This window comes from Phocoena sinus, chromosome 6, assembly GCF_008692025.1.
Source record: "Phocoena sinus isolate mPhoSin1 chromosome 6, mPhoSin1.pri, whole genome shotgun sequence".
In the NCBI taxonomy this organism is placed as follows: domain Eukaryota; kingdom Metazoa; phylum Chordata; class Mammalia; order Artiodactyla; family Phocoenidae; genus Phocoena; species Phocoena sinus.
The window spans coordinates 50,464,971-50,481,550 of record NC_045768.1 but is presented as its reverse complement, the minus strand read 5'-3'; the positions used below and the strand labels follow the sequence as shown (position 1 = coordinate 50,481,550).

The 16,580-nt window shown below is 45.9% G+C and overlaps 1 protein-coding gene across 2 annotated transcripts in view; it reads left to right on the top strand.

The window, feature by feature from the left end:
- The window catches only part of FAM189A2 (family with sequence similarity 189 member A2), a 61,501-nt gene extending 50,471 nt beyond the window's left edge, over positions 1 to 11,030 (top strand). For both annotated transcript variants that reach the window (XM_032635693.1, XM_032635694.1), the window contains 5 exons: positions 3,037 to 3,166; positions 3,340 to 3,418; positions 4,731 to 4,883; positions 7,140 to 7,432; positions 10,161 to 11,030. In XM_032635693.1, coding sequence (XP_032491584.1) covers positions 3,037 to 3,166; positions 3,340 to 3,418; positions 4,731 to 4,883; positions 7,140 to 7,432; positions 10,161 to 10,364 — 859 coding nt within the window. In that variant the 3' untranslated portion in view covers positions 10,365 to 11,030. The remainder of the gene's footprint in view (positions 1 to 3,036; positions 3,167 to 3,339; positions 3,419 to 4,730; positions 4,884 to 7,139; positions 7,433 to 10,160) is intronic.
- The last annotated feature ends 5,550 nt before the right edge of the window (positions 11,031 to 16,580 follow it).

The window sequence follows — 16,580 nt, the reverse complement described above, 5'->3', positions numbered from 1 at the left end:
AGTCTCCTAAAAGGGTCACCTTGGGTGGATCTCTTACCATTTCTGAGCCTCAGTTTCCTCATTCACCTGCCTTGTCATGTGACTCCTGAGAGGATTGTTATGAGATAATGGGCTAAAAAAATCTTTCTACAGGCAAAAGCTTTGGACCGTGCTCTACCATTGTTAGTTGCATGGTTTCAGATGTTCTTGGCATGTTTCTTACTCTTAAGAAACATTTAGCCCTTAATCTTACCGCTACCTTATCAGGCAACAGTTTTCTAAAGACACTCATTTTCAGTAAAAGTTTGATCACCTTTCCCAGATATAACAGGGTTTTGATTTCAACCACCATAATCCATTTTGCTTAGCAGTGGTCTCAGTCCTGGCTGTGCCTTGGAACCACCTGGGAACACTGACAGCATACAGATTCCTGGGCCCCAGCGCAGGCAACTAGGGCAGAGTTTCTAGAGGTAAGGCCTGGGCCATGCCCAGTTTAGGAACCCTCCTGGGTGATTCTGCTCTATAGCTGGGTTGAGTACCATAAGGGATCACGAACAAAACCTGTAGCAAACAGACCTATTTCCCTCCATGGATCCTTATTTACCCAAAAGTGGTACAAATAAGGAAAAGTTGCTTAGTAGGAAAGGAACTTTCCTGCTACATCAACTCTAGCAGCATCTTCCATCTAAATGAGGCTTTGCTGGTTATTGTAATAACCACCATAGAAGCCATTCATTTTTCAGCCAATTTAGATAAAGTGTACCCCCCTTCTCCCCCCAGTTTTCCTTCTTGAAGAGATTCTGTAGTAGTTCAGGATCTAAAGTGAAGCCCGTTCCTCCCACTTCTTGGTCCTAAGCAAGCCCTCTGTCTTCTATAGGAACATATAGGTAGCCACTGGGTTGGGAATATGAAATACACAGCACCAGAGCTAACAAGCAAAGCTGGGGGATGAACTTTTCAGGCAAGGACACCACAGTGAAGAAACGCGTGGGGAGTTGGCTGAGGGGGGACTGTAAGTGCCGGAAAGATGCTCACAGGATTATGCTAATTAAGGATTAAAGATTGGCCCTCTGGAGCCGAAGGAAGGAGTGCATAGGTCTCAGTGAGTAAAACAAGTTGCCTTGTTCATTGGTCAGGAAAGTCTTCAAAGTCAGGTCCACGAAGGGTCTGTATTCCTGGAGTCACTTGGTGTTTATAGTTCTTAAACAGCTTCAGCTGGAATGGAGAGTTGGCGTGAAACCCGTGGGCAAGTCCTCCTCTAAGGGAGAAGAATATCCCTTTCTTGATGACTTTACCAGGACCCCTCCCAGCCAGGCTAGGGAGGGACCATTCCTGCAGGTGCCTCTCCTCAGATGTGCTGAGCCTGCACACATCCCTGCCTGGGGTGTCAGCACGTGACCTTCTCCTTTCCTCTCAGGTCAAGCACGAGCTGAGAGTCTTGTTTTTGAATAAAGATGCAGGAAAAAAGGGGAGCACTTTCTCACTTTTTCATTCAGGCTGTAGGAGTCTCATCCTTCTAAATCCCAGAACTCCAGAAGTTTTATTGTTAGGAAGACAGAATATCACATCTTTTTCAATTTTTTTCTTCCACCAATTGCATTTTTGTAAATGGGCACAAATGAAACAACCATAAATGCAGAGAGCACCTTTCGAAAACAAAACAAAACAAAAGCAGTCCCTTGTAGGCAGCTGGCCCCATTTGTCTTTTCATCAATCTCCTTTAGTTTATGTCCATTTTTGCATTTCAAGAACAAACGTTAAACTTTTGCTATTATATTTTTTTCTTTCTCCAACACTTCATGGCCTGAGTACAGTTTTTTTTGTCTTCTGTGTATTTTTCAAGTTGTGATATAATTGACATATAATATTGTATTAGTTACAGGTAAACAAGTAATGATTTAACACTTGTATATATTATAAAATGATCACCACAATAAATCTAGTTAACCCATCACTACATATAGTTACAAGTTTTTTTTTTTCTTGTGCTGAGAACTTTTACGACCTACTCTCTTAACAACTTTCAAATACGCCATGCAGTATTATTAACCATAGTCACCATGCCGTGTATTACATCCCCAGGACTTACCTGCACGTATTTTATAACTGAAAGTTTTGTCCTAAGGTACAAACTTTCATGTATTTTTAGCTGTCGTTTACAAATTTAGGTTCTTTGTTATCTAGATAATTTGCGTGTGTGTGTAACCTTCTGGGAATGCTGGCGGAAAATCTTGTGGGTTTTTTGTTTTTATTTTTTGCTATCAAAGGTCTCTCACCCACAGGCCAACAGCCACAGCTACAGCAAGCGCTCCATCAGTGTTTGTTGAATGACCACCTTTAGGAAGAGGCACTCTGTAATTCCTCCTGCAGCATTGCTGCTTTGTCTCTGAGCTGTGATGTTGTTCACTTTTTTTTTGAAAAATGTATTCATTATTTCAAACATTTATTTAACAAATAGTGAGTTTCTACCATGAATCAGACGTGAGGGAAACCCGGGCAAGAAACTTTTGTCATGTACTAATGTAACAAATAATTGAGTTTCCCTGAATCCTTAGTTTGTTTGTTTTTTATTGACGTAAAATTCACATAACATGAAATTAATCTTTTGAAAGTGTATAATTCAGTGGCATTTAGTACATCCACAGTATGGTGCAACCATCACTTCCGTCTAGTTCTAAAGCATTTTCCTCACCTCCAAGGAGACCCCATACGCATTAAGCAGTCACTCCCCATCCCCCCCTTTCCCCAAGCCCCTGTGCAACCACTAATTCGCTTTCTGTCTCTTATGGATTGTTGTTTGCTCTTTGACTAGTAAATTTAAAATGAATGATGGTATTGCATTTTCTATGTGGTCACTTGCCTAAGAATTCTGGGCACTCCATCCGAGAGCAGCTTAGGTTATTCCCCTGCTCCTGGACCAGGAGGTTGTAGCGTGGAGCGGCGAGTGATTTTCCCCATTGTCAGTGGATAACCCTCTAGAGGTGAAGGCCAGTATGCTGGAGCCACTACCATCAGATGGCCAGAACATGCTTCCTGATGCCAGGATGCTCTTCCTAGGATGGTTGGTCCTGACGTTATACCACTGCCACATATCTACGGAGCGCGAATCAAAGGCGTGGAAGTGTTCTGTCCTCTGGACCCCCCGCCTCCCTATGAAGCTGTGGTGAGCCAGACGGACCAGCAGCAGGTACTGTCCATAGAGTTTCTCTTTGGTACATTGACAGCAAGTAGGAAAAGCAGCCACACAGAGAGCGGGGTGGGGAAGGGACCATGCCCTGTAGATCTTTTCAAGTTCACTCCAGTCCAGATGATGGTTGAGCTGAATATCAACAGACAGCCCTCTTTTTTCCTGTGTTGCAGGGATCTTCATTCCAAATGCCAGAAGGATCAGAAGCTGCCACCAGCCCTTTGGAACCGATCTGCATGCCAGTGATTCAAGGTAATAAATACATTATTGCTGCCCAAACTCATGATTCAATAGACTAAAAATGGTAAAATAATCATCTGTACGATATTTTGTTGGAGGTCAAATATTCTTGGAGCAAATGGTTCAAGCTATATCCTTTTTTCTGGGTATAAAAATATTATCAACTCTTAGGGCTTACAAGTAGGAAATAATATGTGAACAGAAATAAAGATATCTTTAGAATCTTTTATGAATAACCAGACTTTTCAGAAATGGATTACAGAGTTTAATTTGGTATTCCTGTGTTTTCTGATCTAAGATTTTTTTTCTCCTGTTAAAATAAGATAAGCTCTTGTAAAGAGACAAAAAGAGTTTTACCTATTGCAGAGTGATTTGCTCATTTATAACCAAGGACCCAGGTCATACTGCCTTCACATGTACTGAATGCTGATTTGCAATCCCGCATTAAATACTAGAGTCCATTTACAGTTACCCTTGTAACTTAAGGGAACATAAGTTCCCTTAAGTTTTCTCTCTTTGGAGAGGTTTTAAATGGCCCAGAGAACTGTCCACAGGACAAAATTGCAAATGGTGATAAATAATGGATCAACTTTCAGCTATTTTAGGTGGAGGTAATTTTTCAGCAGCGCCATTTAGAATGGATTTCTGCTCTGTTCACCTTCCATCTTAAGTAGAATTATGCAGCAGTGTTCTGTTTCCTAAGTATGTTTTTAATTCTTCCATTTCTTAAAAAAGTTTCCCAAACCACGAGTCAGGCTCACAAGCGATGGGACTTTATTTTCCTGAACAGCAGTCATCCAGTTCCAGAGTGCTTTGATTCATTTAGTGGCCACTGGCTCTTTAACTTGGCTTTCCGGGAGTTTCCCAGCCTAGCCCGTAGACACACCCTCTGCTTGCATTTGGCCTGCAGCCCCAGGACAGCCACCCCGCCTGTACCCCCATCACCTTCCACCTAATCAAGGTCAACCTGAGTTGTCAGAAAGGGTAAAACGGCTAGGACCTTTCCAGCGCTTCATGAGGCTGCTCCACTGGAGAAGACGCCAAGCACCTTTAGGCATTTTAGCATGGCTTCTTTTTCTGCTCCTGGATTTAGAGCTTTTTGTTTGTTTGTTTTAGGTGTGGAGGGGTAGTTTGAGGAGGCAGCATTTCCCACGGTGCTGTAAGATAAAAACTTACTGGGCCCACAGCCTAAGCAAATATTATGAACTGTATTACCCTTGTCCCAGAAGGTTTGGGCTCACAGGTGTTTCCTGCCCAGCATGTTGAAGGTGCCAGCTGAACAGAAATGATTTCTGTTTCTCCTCTTTAAAAAAAAAAAAATCAGGTGGGGACATTCCTAACACACCTGGAGAAGAAAGCGCATCCATTTCAACTCCCAGCTCCAACCAGCTATGTCCAGCGAGGAACCGGAGAGCTCTCCAGCCCCCGAGGACAAGATCCAAGAGTGACCCTGTGCTTCATCACTCTGCAGAGAGAGGTGATGTCATTTCCCAAGTTCTTCGCGGGGCGCTGTGCTTGTTCGCCTACAGGTGCCCAGTGGCTCTGGCCACTCAAGGCCCTGGGGTTCAAGAGAGAGCTTGGAGGGGGGCTGATAGGTCTTGGGAAAATCAGGTATTCTGCATGCACGTTAAGGATAGACATCTACCATGTCTTTTAAGGCTGGTGAGAATTTTTCTTGTCAAGTCATTGTCATCAGAAGCGTTTGGTTGCACGTGATACTGTGCTGGGTACCACACGAAGAAGACCGTGCAAACCTAGTTCTGATTCCTAGATGCTCCCAGTCCTGTGGGAATGAACATTCTCTCTCCAGGAAAAACTCAAAGGGGTGTATTTTTTACCGCCCTCTTCTGAAATTCAACACTAGTTATCTTTTTACTGTGTATGAGTAGGTTGAATTATTTAAGTCTGACCTTGCTTTAAGAACTTTGGGTAGAGCGAAGCTCTCACACTCCATCTCTCTCCCTTTCTGTTTTGAGTTTGTTTGTGTATAGATGTTATTTGAATAATTTAAAAATTTAATAGTTACAATTTTTTTAATTAAAAAGAATTTTAAACTGAAAATGACATTGAATCTTCTTTTCTGAATATATGACTGCCTGATCTTCAAATACCTCTTCTTTGTAGAGAATTGTAAAAAAAATAGAGGAAATAAAGGAAGAAAATGAAAGTCTGTAATCCCACCGGCACAGGCTTCTTTCGGTGACTTGTCCTAACAAGTTGCCTATGCTGTCTTCAAGCTCTGTGCAAATACAGCTTTGCAGACCCTCTGGTCCTGCTCTGTCCCGGGCCCCACGTCACCTCCTAGTTGTATTTTGCCCCCCTGACAGCCTGTGTTGTTTGCTACAGCTCTGGACTGACCGTGTGGGAGCCAGAGGGAACACTCCTCTTGTCTCTCCAGCGGCTTCTGAGCGGGGAGGAGTCCTGCCCCGGGACTGAGCGCCCTCTGGCCCCTCAGCTCCCCGGACCTGTCTTCACCGTGGGGTTCTCTGCCCCACCTGGCAAGCTGAGGACTCAGGATGGCCACCTGCAGCTTCCACAGGAACTTGGCTATCTACACAGCTTAACGAGATCTTTCCAGAACCCGCTCCCCTTCTGCAGCGCTGCAGGGGCAAGGATGACACGTGTTTCCCCGTTGGAGTCCTCTGCTGTGGAAGGGACCAGGTCGCCTTCAAGCGACAGTGGAGTCCCTGACTCTGTCCTCACACATGAGTGTCTGTAGTGAGTGTTCCGCGAAGAGTCAGGTTCTCTGTGATGTGCACGTGGCAGCCGAGGAAGACGGCTGCCAACCCCTGTTTAGAACTCCTCATGCCTGCCTTTCTCCAGAGGAAAAGGAATGCTCCCCTTCCTCCACCTGTTTTCCCACCCGCTGCCTCCCTTCTTCCTTGAATATCTCAATTCCTGCTTGTCAGACCTTCACAGACTGAAATCTCCAGTGTCGTGTACACTGAAGGCTGCTGGCTGGCTTATGAACATGTGGAGACCAGGCCTGATTTCACTTCACCCATCTGCCAGTGCAGTAACGTTCTGCCCGTCCTTATACCCTTGCTGAAATAGTAGTTGTGGAAATTAGCCTGTGGTGGATTTCCCAGGCCCTCTGTTGACTTCCAGAATGACGTGTACCTTTTCTGCACTAGATTTCTCTTTCTGTAATAGTCAGCCCTAGCGCCACCTCCCAGCCATGGTGTGACGTCGATCCTATAAGTCAGTACAGTACCCCTGAGGATGTTTAGGACAAAGGTACAGTCAATGTGAGCAGAGCATTCCATTCACCCCACAAGTCTCGTCTCTCCTCAGTTCCTCTCTTCCCGTGGCTTCTTCATCCTCTCCCCAGAACATTCTTCCATCAGTCAACTGTGTTTTTTCTGCCTGCCCAAACCATCCCTATATATTGGTGATCACCCCCATGAAACCATTGCTCCATCATGATTTGCATTCTGGATGCTCTTCTCTGTCATCTCTCTTTACCTTGATGGTTGCGTTTTATGTGGCACAATAAAATATTTGGGGGACGTGTCCTATTGAAATTACACTTCAAGGAGTAAGCTCGTGTCATAGGTGTTGGGGTTTTTTTTTCTTTTGTTTCCTCCTGCAAGAGGAAAAGCAAGATGTGCATGGCCGTCAGCATTTGTCACATGTTTTCCACATGGAATTTAGTGGTTTATGCTGTTTCAAGTACAGATGTATGTTCACGGGGCTTGGCCCAAAGGTGTGTGTTGTTTGTCTCTGCCCACAGCTGTCCCCGTGCTCAGCTGTGAAGCCGCGACTCAGACTGAGGGAAGACCAGACCTGGCTGCGGTGACCTTGAGAAGAGGGTTGAGATCCCGGGCTTCGAGATGCAGACCGAGGTCTTTAATAGATTACAAATCTTACATGGACACCAAGTTGCTGGTGGCGAGGTTCCTGGAGCAGTCCTCCTGCAGCATGACCCCGGACATCCATGAACTTGTAGAAAACATTAAATCTGTTTTGAAGTCCGATGAGGAATACATGGAGGAAGCCATCACAAGTGCCAGTTTTCTAGAACAGGTAGTTTTATTATTAATATCAGGCATGAATCCGATGACTTGTTTCCATAGCAGCTGAAGCGGCTTCTCTGGTTTCCTGTCGAAGGCACAGAAAGTCCATGGTCACTGTATCAAGGGGAATGGGGTTAGGAGGTGTGGGGAAGGAGAGGAGGAAGTTGCGTGCTTTCTTTTCACATGTGACATTGCCACAGCCTTCTTGGCTCAAAAGAAGAGAAACCGATTTTTCCGAGATATGGAAGCATGCTTGGAAAAAGAAAAGGGAGCAGCTCAGGGATGAAAGCAAGGGCTATGGGCAGTGTGGAGTACATTTAACATTCCATTTCCTAAGCTGAACGTTTCCCTTGATCTGGCATGTTTTTTCAGCCCTTTGACAATGATGGACATATGTGAATTTTAATACTGGCAAGATTCTGGGAGCCGTTCACGTTCCCATGAAATGTTTGGCAAGATTACCTAAGCTGATAGACTTAAAGGAACGAACATCTTTTCCCTTCCATTTATTAAAAAAACACACGGCAATCCCCAAACAAGTAGCCTGTGAAAAGATAAAACCGGGCACGTAAATATTCCGCTTGCGTGTCAGGTTTCTCGTCTTTAAAGTGAAGTGTTGGACTAGGTGGTCTCTACACCCGTATCTCTGAGTGAATGGAATTTCCCTCTGATGAGAAGTGGGAATGGGTTGCAGCTTTCCTCACCCACCTCTTTCAAAAGCAGCGTTTACCTTTTGGGTGTTTGCTCTGTAGCTCCATGTCTGTGGGGTGGCCGTTGGAGACCTCAGTGCACAGTGGCTCACGGGTGTTACTTGGCTGTGCCTGTGGGTATTACGTGCCCATCAAATACTTCTTGAGTGGAGTTGGCCTGATTCTCAGGGTCATTGCCAGATACTGGATCCTAGGTACGTTTTTCAGGCAGATTGAACAAATCCCCACCTCACTTTCCTTTCTGTTCCCCTTCCCACCTGCTGGCCTCTTCTTACAGAAGCCAGAAGCCAGATTCTGTCCCATCCCTCAGGGGACCGCGGGGAGCAGAACAGTCTGATTACTCGTGTGAAGAGGTACATGAACCGTGGGCCCTTTTGTTGTTTGCTTTCTAAAGAAGTGGTCAACCAGTAGTCCTAGGTCAGGCTCCAGTTGGTAGCCTGTGTAGGAGAGAGATTTACACGCACATGTCCCTGGTCTCCTCCAGATGTCATTCCCTGCCTCCTTCCCTCTGTTCACCCCAATTGCCTGAAAAACAGAAGCAAGTATTTGGAGCTGCCAAGTTCTGGTGAGGTAAGAGCTGGAGCATCTGCAGAGCTGTTGGTCTGGACCTTCTGCAAAGTCTTGCTTGACGGAAAGTAGCTTTGGGGAAAAAGAACAAGCACTTATAGTTCAACAGATGCTATCACTATAAATGTTTGCGAGGTCTTTGTGCACAGACTGGATCAAAGTTCACGTACAGGGACTGTTGCAGTAGACTCTGGGCCATCTGCCGGGGCTTCCAGAACTGGATCCCAGTGGTGAGGTATCATAATGCCACACCATCCCCCAGACAGAAGGAGGCAGGGACAAGGGCAAGGGAGCTTTTATTTCTGACTCTACCCAGCTTTGCACATTTTCACCTTCTCTAGTATTACTGGGATGTGTTTTTATATCCATTTTAATTTTTTACCAATATCCAAACCACTTGTCTTAACTTACCATGTAATAACAGTAGACATCTATGAATGTTGGAATTTTCTTCTTACTCAGGAAACAAAGACAGCCTTAAAGACAAATATAATAACAGAGTGTTAGAAAAATTGGATGTCCCATCTTTTGGGGGGATTAACCTTTTAATGACCTTAAAATCTCAGAATGGTGGAAACTAAACAAAAAGACATCCCAATGATCGTTCTGTGATGTTAGATGGTAGTAAAGCACTTGAGTTTTTCCCAACATGCTAACAGCAATATAGGTCATACAGACATGACTGTGTAATTTTAAAAACTGTATGTACACAGCAGTTCTCCTCTTATCAATCTCAGTTGGATCGGGGATTGCCCATTTTTGCTGTTATGTGATATATTTAAAGTTATGTATGTGCTGCATTGCAAAATAGATCTAGCAGTAGAAACATTCTTAACAGCTTTTACAAATAAATTGGCCTAGTTTTTATGTTGTTTATCATGTTTTTTCTTAATTGAAGAGTTATCAGATCAATTAGAAGCATCATTAGTTTTAGCTGACATTTTATAAACTTAAGCAGACCGGTGGTTTTACAATTTTCAAGTATATCGGGATCACCTGAGTTCTTGTTAAAAATACAGATGCCCAAGCCCTGTTCCAGATTCCCATGTCAGAATTGCTAGGGGGGAGCAGGGAATCTACTTTTCTGACAGGCTCCCCTCCCCTCTCGTGATGTGCAGACCCAGTGAGAATCAGTGGCTTAGACCACAGGGAAGTTGGGAAAAAAGTGATGAGAAGAATGTTAAATATAAAGCAGGAGATTGCAATAGACACATAGTTAAGCATGGTAGGTCTACAGCTGAAACAACGGAAAATTTGGGGTATTTCTTAGGAACTTCAGGAAAGAGGCAACATGTTAAGAAACTCTCTGGAATTCCAAGTGGGTTCCACCTTGGGAAAACACCCTTTTTTCCTTCCCAAGGCGACTAAACTAAATATTACATGGATAAATGTAGGAGGCAGGTCTGAGGACCACATCTGGTGAAGCTTAACCTCTTTGTCACCCTGTTTATTCTCCCAAAGATCATGGGCCCGATGCAGCCCAGCACTTCCAGGGCCCTCGTGCTGCCCTCGAGGAGACAGCCTGGCCTGCTGCACCTGCGGAGTTGCGGAGACCTGAGCACCTTTGTCCCCGCGGGGAGGCCGAGAGCCGAGAGGAGGCCCCGGCGAGCGGAGGCTGAGAGGCCACACAGCCTCATTGGCGTCATCCGAGAGACTGTCCTGTGAAGCTGCGGGGCCCGGGCTTCTGAGGAGCAGGAAGAAAGATGGGCCCTGGAAGGCACCCAGGGCCTCTGAGGGGATGGATCCCCTTCCTAACCCTGTAGTTTCTTGGCTGGGAATAGGGGTCCCCGTCTGGGTACTCCTCAGAAAGGAGGACACTCTGGAGAACATTTATTCCCGTTCTTTGGCTCCCCTTTCTGCCAGCCAAGGGCACTCGAGGGGGAATAAGTTATTCCGGACCCATTTGGCTTTTGGATGCGCCGAGCTGGAGGCCGTGAATGAAGCCGCATCTCCTGCTCTGCCCGGGTCTGCCCTGCTGTGGGCGGAAACGGCTCAGGATTCTGTGCCCGCCGCACCCCTCGCGGTTCCCTTCCTCACTGAGTTCTTTACCTGCTGGAAGGGCAGATCTGCTGGGCGGCTATTTATTTGCTGCCAAGTGAGAGTGGAACTGGCACGGAAGCAGGATGATTAACCCTGATATACTGCGATGGTCAAGCCTCATGTTAGGTTACTTTCAAATCACACTCTCTTTAGGAAAAACAGGAAACTTGTTTGGTGACAAATTTTATTGAAAGACATTTAGGGAGAGGATTCTTGTTGATTCCATTTATTCATGCTTGCAAAACTAGAGACAGCTAAGGCAGAACTGAGAATAAAAGTGTTTACCTTGGACTTCCAGGCTCACTGTGCAACATTTGTTTATGCTTAGGTGGCCAGGCCTTACCTTACAATGGGTTTGGAACTTGCAACAGTGGTGGCCAGGGGGTCAGGTCCAGGCAGGCCACCAAAGCAGCTTAATCTCAAAAGCACCCAAGCCCCGTGGATAACAATGCATCCTTCATCCATTCAGTCAGTGCTTGGCTTCCCTGAGCTGCCTTCTCGTGGGGTCATGAGCAATAAATCAGTAAAGTGATTACAGATTGAAGATTAGTGCTAAGGAGGATGGGGCCATTAGAGAGGGCTTCTTTGAGGAAATGACATTTGAACTGGACTTGACTTTGAGGGTCAGGGAAGAGTGTTCCAGGCAGAGGGAACGGCCAGTGCAAGGACCACGGTAACTGCAGCCCCGAGCGAGGGGAGAGGTGAGAGGAGCCTCAGGCTAGATTTTTCTGCTAACAGTGAGATATGATGGAAGAGTTTGCAACAGAAGAGTGCAGATTTAATTATACTTCAGATGATCACCATGCCACGTGGGGACTAGTTTAGGTCAGGATATGGGATAAAGTGGCAGTGAGGAGCTAAACAAAGAGGCTGTACACTGTGAGGCTGGCTGTCCTTGTCGGGTACCGCCTGGGCTGCGGGTACTGTGCTGGGGGCTTGACAGTCTCATGTCACCCTCGCGACAGCCTAAGAGGTGGAAGCTGTGATTGTCCCCATTTTAAAGATGAGGAAAATGAGGTTCAGTACCTTGCCCAAGATCACTCACAAGTTAAGCGCTAGAGGTGCCATTCTCACCCAAGCCGCCCGTCTCCAGAAAGCACTCCATTCCTTGACCTCCCAAATAGTAGCAGTTTGCCATTTCATGTTTCCGTGAGAAAGTGGTTACTGAGACTTCTGGCTTGGTTCGTGGAAGCACAGACTACCCCAGCTCCAAGACAACAAGCAAGGCCAGAGTGGGAATTGGGGTGAGGTCAGGGCACTGAGTAAGGAAGAGGGGAAAGACCGGAGGCACGGAGCTGGGGTGCCTCTGTGTTCTGGGGGAACACAGAAACTGAGGGCATCACCTGATGCCCGTCAGCAGGAAGTGAAGACCTATCTCAGCTTTGAAGAATTGACCCTCAGCCTGGGGATACTCCCATGTGTTTCCATGGTCTGAAGGTATTGGTGAACTCAGAAAACTGACTTTTGTCTTCAAGGAATATTAAAGTAAAAAATATATATTATATATTACAATATATATTTGCCCTGGGAGGGAACGTAGAGGCCATGCAATTCATCTCTCTATTTGCTGGGTGTAATATACTTTAAAAAATTATTTATTTTATTTTTATTCTTATTTTTAATTTAAAAAAATTTTTTAATTTTACTTTTTTATTGAAGTATAGTTGATTTACAATGTTGTGTTAATTTCAAGTGTATAGAAAAACGATTGTTATAGATTTTTTTTTAAAGATTTTTTTCTGTTGTGGACCATTTTTAAAGCCTTTGTTGAATCTGTTACAATATTGCTTCTGTTTTATGTTTCGGTTTTTTGGCCGTGAGGCCTGTGGGATCTTAGCTCCCCGACCAGGAATTGAACCCACACCTCCTGCATTGGAAGATGAAGTCTTAACCACTGGACCGCCAGGGAAGTCCCCTTTATTTATTTATTTATTCTTTTTTAGATTCTTTTCCCTTTTAGGTTATTATAAAATAGTGAGTATAGTTCCCTGTAATATACTGTAAAATACGTAGGCATTAATAATGTGCTATTTATGTGTATGTATAACTGAATGTACCACGGAGGGCAGCTCTTTCGCACTTAGAGCATCTTAAGAATCCAGTCCAGACGTGGTAACAAAACATCTCAAAGGTACTTATCAAAATTACACCAGAGGGCTTCCGTGGTGGCGCAGTGGTTGAGAGTCTGCCTGCCGATGCAGGGGACAGGGGTTCGTGCCCCGGTCCGGGAGGATCCCACATGCCGCGGAGCGGCTGGGCCCGTGGGCCATGGCCGCTGAGCCTGCGCGTCTGGAGCCTGTGCTCCGCAATGGGAGAGGCCACAGCAGTGAGAGGCCCACATACTGCAAATATAAATAAATAAATAAAATTACACCAGAAGGGCTTCCCTGGTGGTGCAGTGGTTGAGAGTCCACCTGCCGATGCAGGGGACTTGGGTTCGTGCCCAGGTCTGGGAGGATCCCACATGCCGCGGAGTGGCTGGGCCCGTGAGCCATGGCTGCTGAGCCTGCGCGTCTGGAGCCTGTGCTCCGCAATGGGAGAGGCCACAACAGTGAGAGGCTTGCGTACCGCAAAAAAAAAAAAAAAAAAAAAAAATTACACCAGAAGGTTGACTAATTGGCATGAGAGGTGTTTGGAATATGTTTTCACTGGGGAAGTAAGTGATGTTCAAGCTCTTGCTAGCTAGAAGCACTGGACAGTCAGTGTTACCTCTGCACCGGTGCGGAGTGAGAGGCTGGTCCCCACTTCAGGAGACTGTCATGGCATGGAGCAGGACACAGGCTGCTCCTCCAGAATACTGTTGCCTCTGCCTCAACCTTTCACGCAAGTTGTGTGTCCCAGTGTCCTCAGACAGAGCAAGTCTTGCCCAAGCTTACAACCTATTTCGTGCACACTTGCCAGTGAGGTTTTGTGTCTGGCTGGCAGAATTTCCCCAAGACTTGCTTTCTCTGGAATGTCCCAACAAACGGTGAGGGGTAGGGAAGGGGTCCATGGCCCCTAACTGCCTGAGGTAGCCCATATTTACTGAAAGAACCAGCATTTGCTGAACAGCCACATTTGCTAGGTCTGGTCACTCTACCCCTTCAGTTTGCAGATGGGGAAACTGAGGCAGAGAGCTAAATACAGAGCAGCAGCAGGAGACCAGTGCTTCCAGCTCCTGGACTAGGGCTGCTGGTGCAGGTCAGAGCTTCTCACTATTTGCGATGAAGAATCAGTTTTTTTCCCTCCAATCTGTCACAGACCAAAAACTTTTGTAAACTATAACAAACTGACTAAAAGCTATCTTAGCTCAAGCTGCTGTAACAGCATACTGTAGACTGGGTGCCTTTAACAACAGAATTATTTATTTCTCACAGTACTGGAAGCTGGGAAGTTCAAGATCAAAGTGCTGGAAGATTCAGCATCTGGTGAGAACAGCCACCTTCCTGGCTGGCAGACAGCCACCTTCTTGCTGTGTCCTCATGTGGTAGAGAGAGAGGGCTCTGATCTCTTCATCTTCTTAAAGGGCACTAATCCCATCATGGGAGCTTCACCGTCATGACCTCATCTAAACCCAGTCATTTGCCAAAGGTTCCACATTCAAAAACCATCACACTGGGGATTAGGGCTTCAACATACGGATTTTGAGGGGACATAAACATTCAGTCCATAGCACTGATTTGCCAGGAAAAAGAAATGACCGTAATATAAAAAAAGACATACAAAATACAACCCACCCCAACCTTGTATTAAATAAACTTTATTTTTAAGAGCAGTTTTAGGTTCACAGCCAAACTGAGTGTTCTCATAGACCTCCTGCCCCCCCACAAGCACAGTCTCCTCCACAGTCAACATCCCTCACCAGAGTGGTACATGCGTCATAATCCAGCCTACATTGATGCATCATTATCACCCCAAATCCATAGTTTACACAAGGGTTCACTCTCGGTGTTGTATATTCTGTGGGTTTTAATAAATGAATAATGACATGTATCTACCATTAAAATATTATACAGAATAGTTTCTCTGCCCTAAACATCCTCAGTGCTCCCCCAATTCATCCCTCCCTCCCTGGAACCCCTGGCAACCACTCGTCCTTCTACTGCCTCCATAGTTTTGCCTTTTCCAAAATGTCATATATTTGGAGCACACAGCAGAGAGCTTCTTCCGATTGGCTTCTTGCATTTCGTCTATATGCATTTGTTTCCTCCATATCTTTCGGTGGCTCAGTGGCTCATTCAACCCCCTTATTAAATTATTAGATTCAATAGTCATAATAGAACTCAACCCAGTTAACATTTCAAAACACCCTCAATCTGAACTTGCTCTTGTCAGGGACCAGGAACAAAGAGTTCTTGGCTCACGTGCAGCCCACAGTTTAGGTGGTTCTGGTTGGGGTTCTCATTCTAGCCTGAGTTTCCCAGTTCTGTGTGATTCTGTGTGGACATTGATGGATGGGGAGGGATTAATGGACTGGGAAGGGGAGGGCAGGAAGACACCCTTCCCTCTGCACCCACGTGTCTCCAAGGGTGGCTGACAGTTAAGGCTCCCCTCTCAGAGAAGCCCACACCGAGAAGGCCTCAAGCTTTGGTGAATCCCTCACGATTAGGAAGAACTGGCAGAGGAAAGGGGTAGCTGTTGCCTCCACCCAGCAGGAGAGGAACTGGGGAAGCAGAATAAAGGAATGCATCTCCACCTCCCCCCAGGCTCGGCTGGATGCAGAAGAGAACAAAAAAGGGTGGGCGAGGCTAGGGGCCTGGACAAGGGCATCTTTGTTTACATGGTTTTCATCTCTGGGGTTCTGCAAGGGAAGCCAAGTCTGGAGCCAGAATGTACCACATTTCTTCCATTTCTCTCTCTCTGCAGGAGCTTTCATCCTCTCATTCATTCAGCTGGTATTTATTGAGCTACGGAGTAGCAAGCAGTGAGCCAGGTGCTGAGGAGAGAATGCTGAGTGGTGAGAGGGGGACAGACCAACAATAATGATAATAAATGCAAAGTTACATTTCTCTTGCCTGCTTCTCATAGCTCTGAGGGACTGTTCCGAAGAGGTAAGGTAGGGGCCAGGGTATATACGAGTTTTTGTTGAAAAAAACATGTAGTACAACATCAAAAGATTACTACTGACTGATCACAAAAAACAGACATCTCAAGGTAATGATTTCAGTGTTTTTCTATGTGTGAGAAGATGCAAAGTTCTGGGCTCCATCGACAGTGTTCCTTAGATATGCATCTTAACCATCTAGAGCTAGTCTCCTGTTTTCCTCCACCCTGAATTCTCCTCAGTGCTCACAATTAGGGGCAGCTGCAGTGACTGATGGCTTGATGGCGGGCAACATTCTTTGTTCACTGAAATGGCAGGCAACATTTTTTTTTTGTCTGCAGAGCTATGGGAAGGTAAAGGAAACACCACTGGAACCCATGGGAATTGAAACATTAACACCAGTGTATGACTGCAAAATAGTAATCATGACTAACATTTATTATGAGCTATCTTACTAGCAGGCAGTCTTCACAATACCCTTCATAATTCACCAGTGTATGGTCAGGCCACCCAAGATGACTGTTCTCTTGATCTCTGTATAACCCCTGCTTGCCCAATGCCTGCTTCACCTATACTCTACTTACCTGACTGATCTTTTTACATACTCGCCCCAGGCCCCAGCTGGGGATTGTTCTTATCAAGGGGGCAGTGAGGGGCGTGCCCTCTGCCGGTTTCCCTGGTAACCAATGAGCGCACCTGCAGTCAGTCCCCCTATAACCAGCGTCTTCCTCCCCACCCGGAAGCGCAGCCTGCTTCCGTCCTGCTCAGTGTTGGCCGCACGCGGTGTGGTGTCGCTCCAGGACCTTGCTCCAGACAAG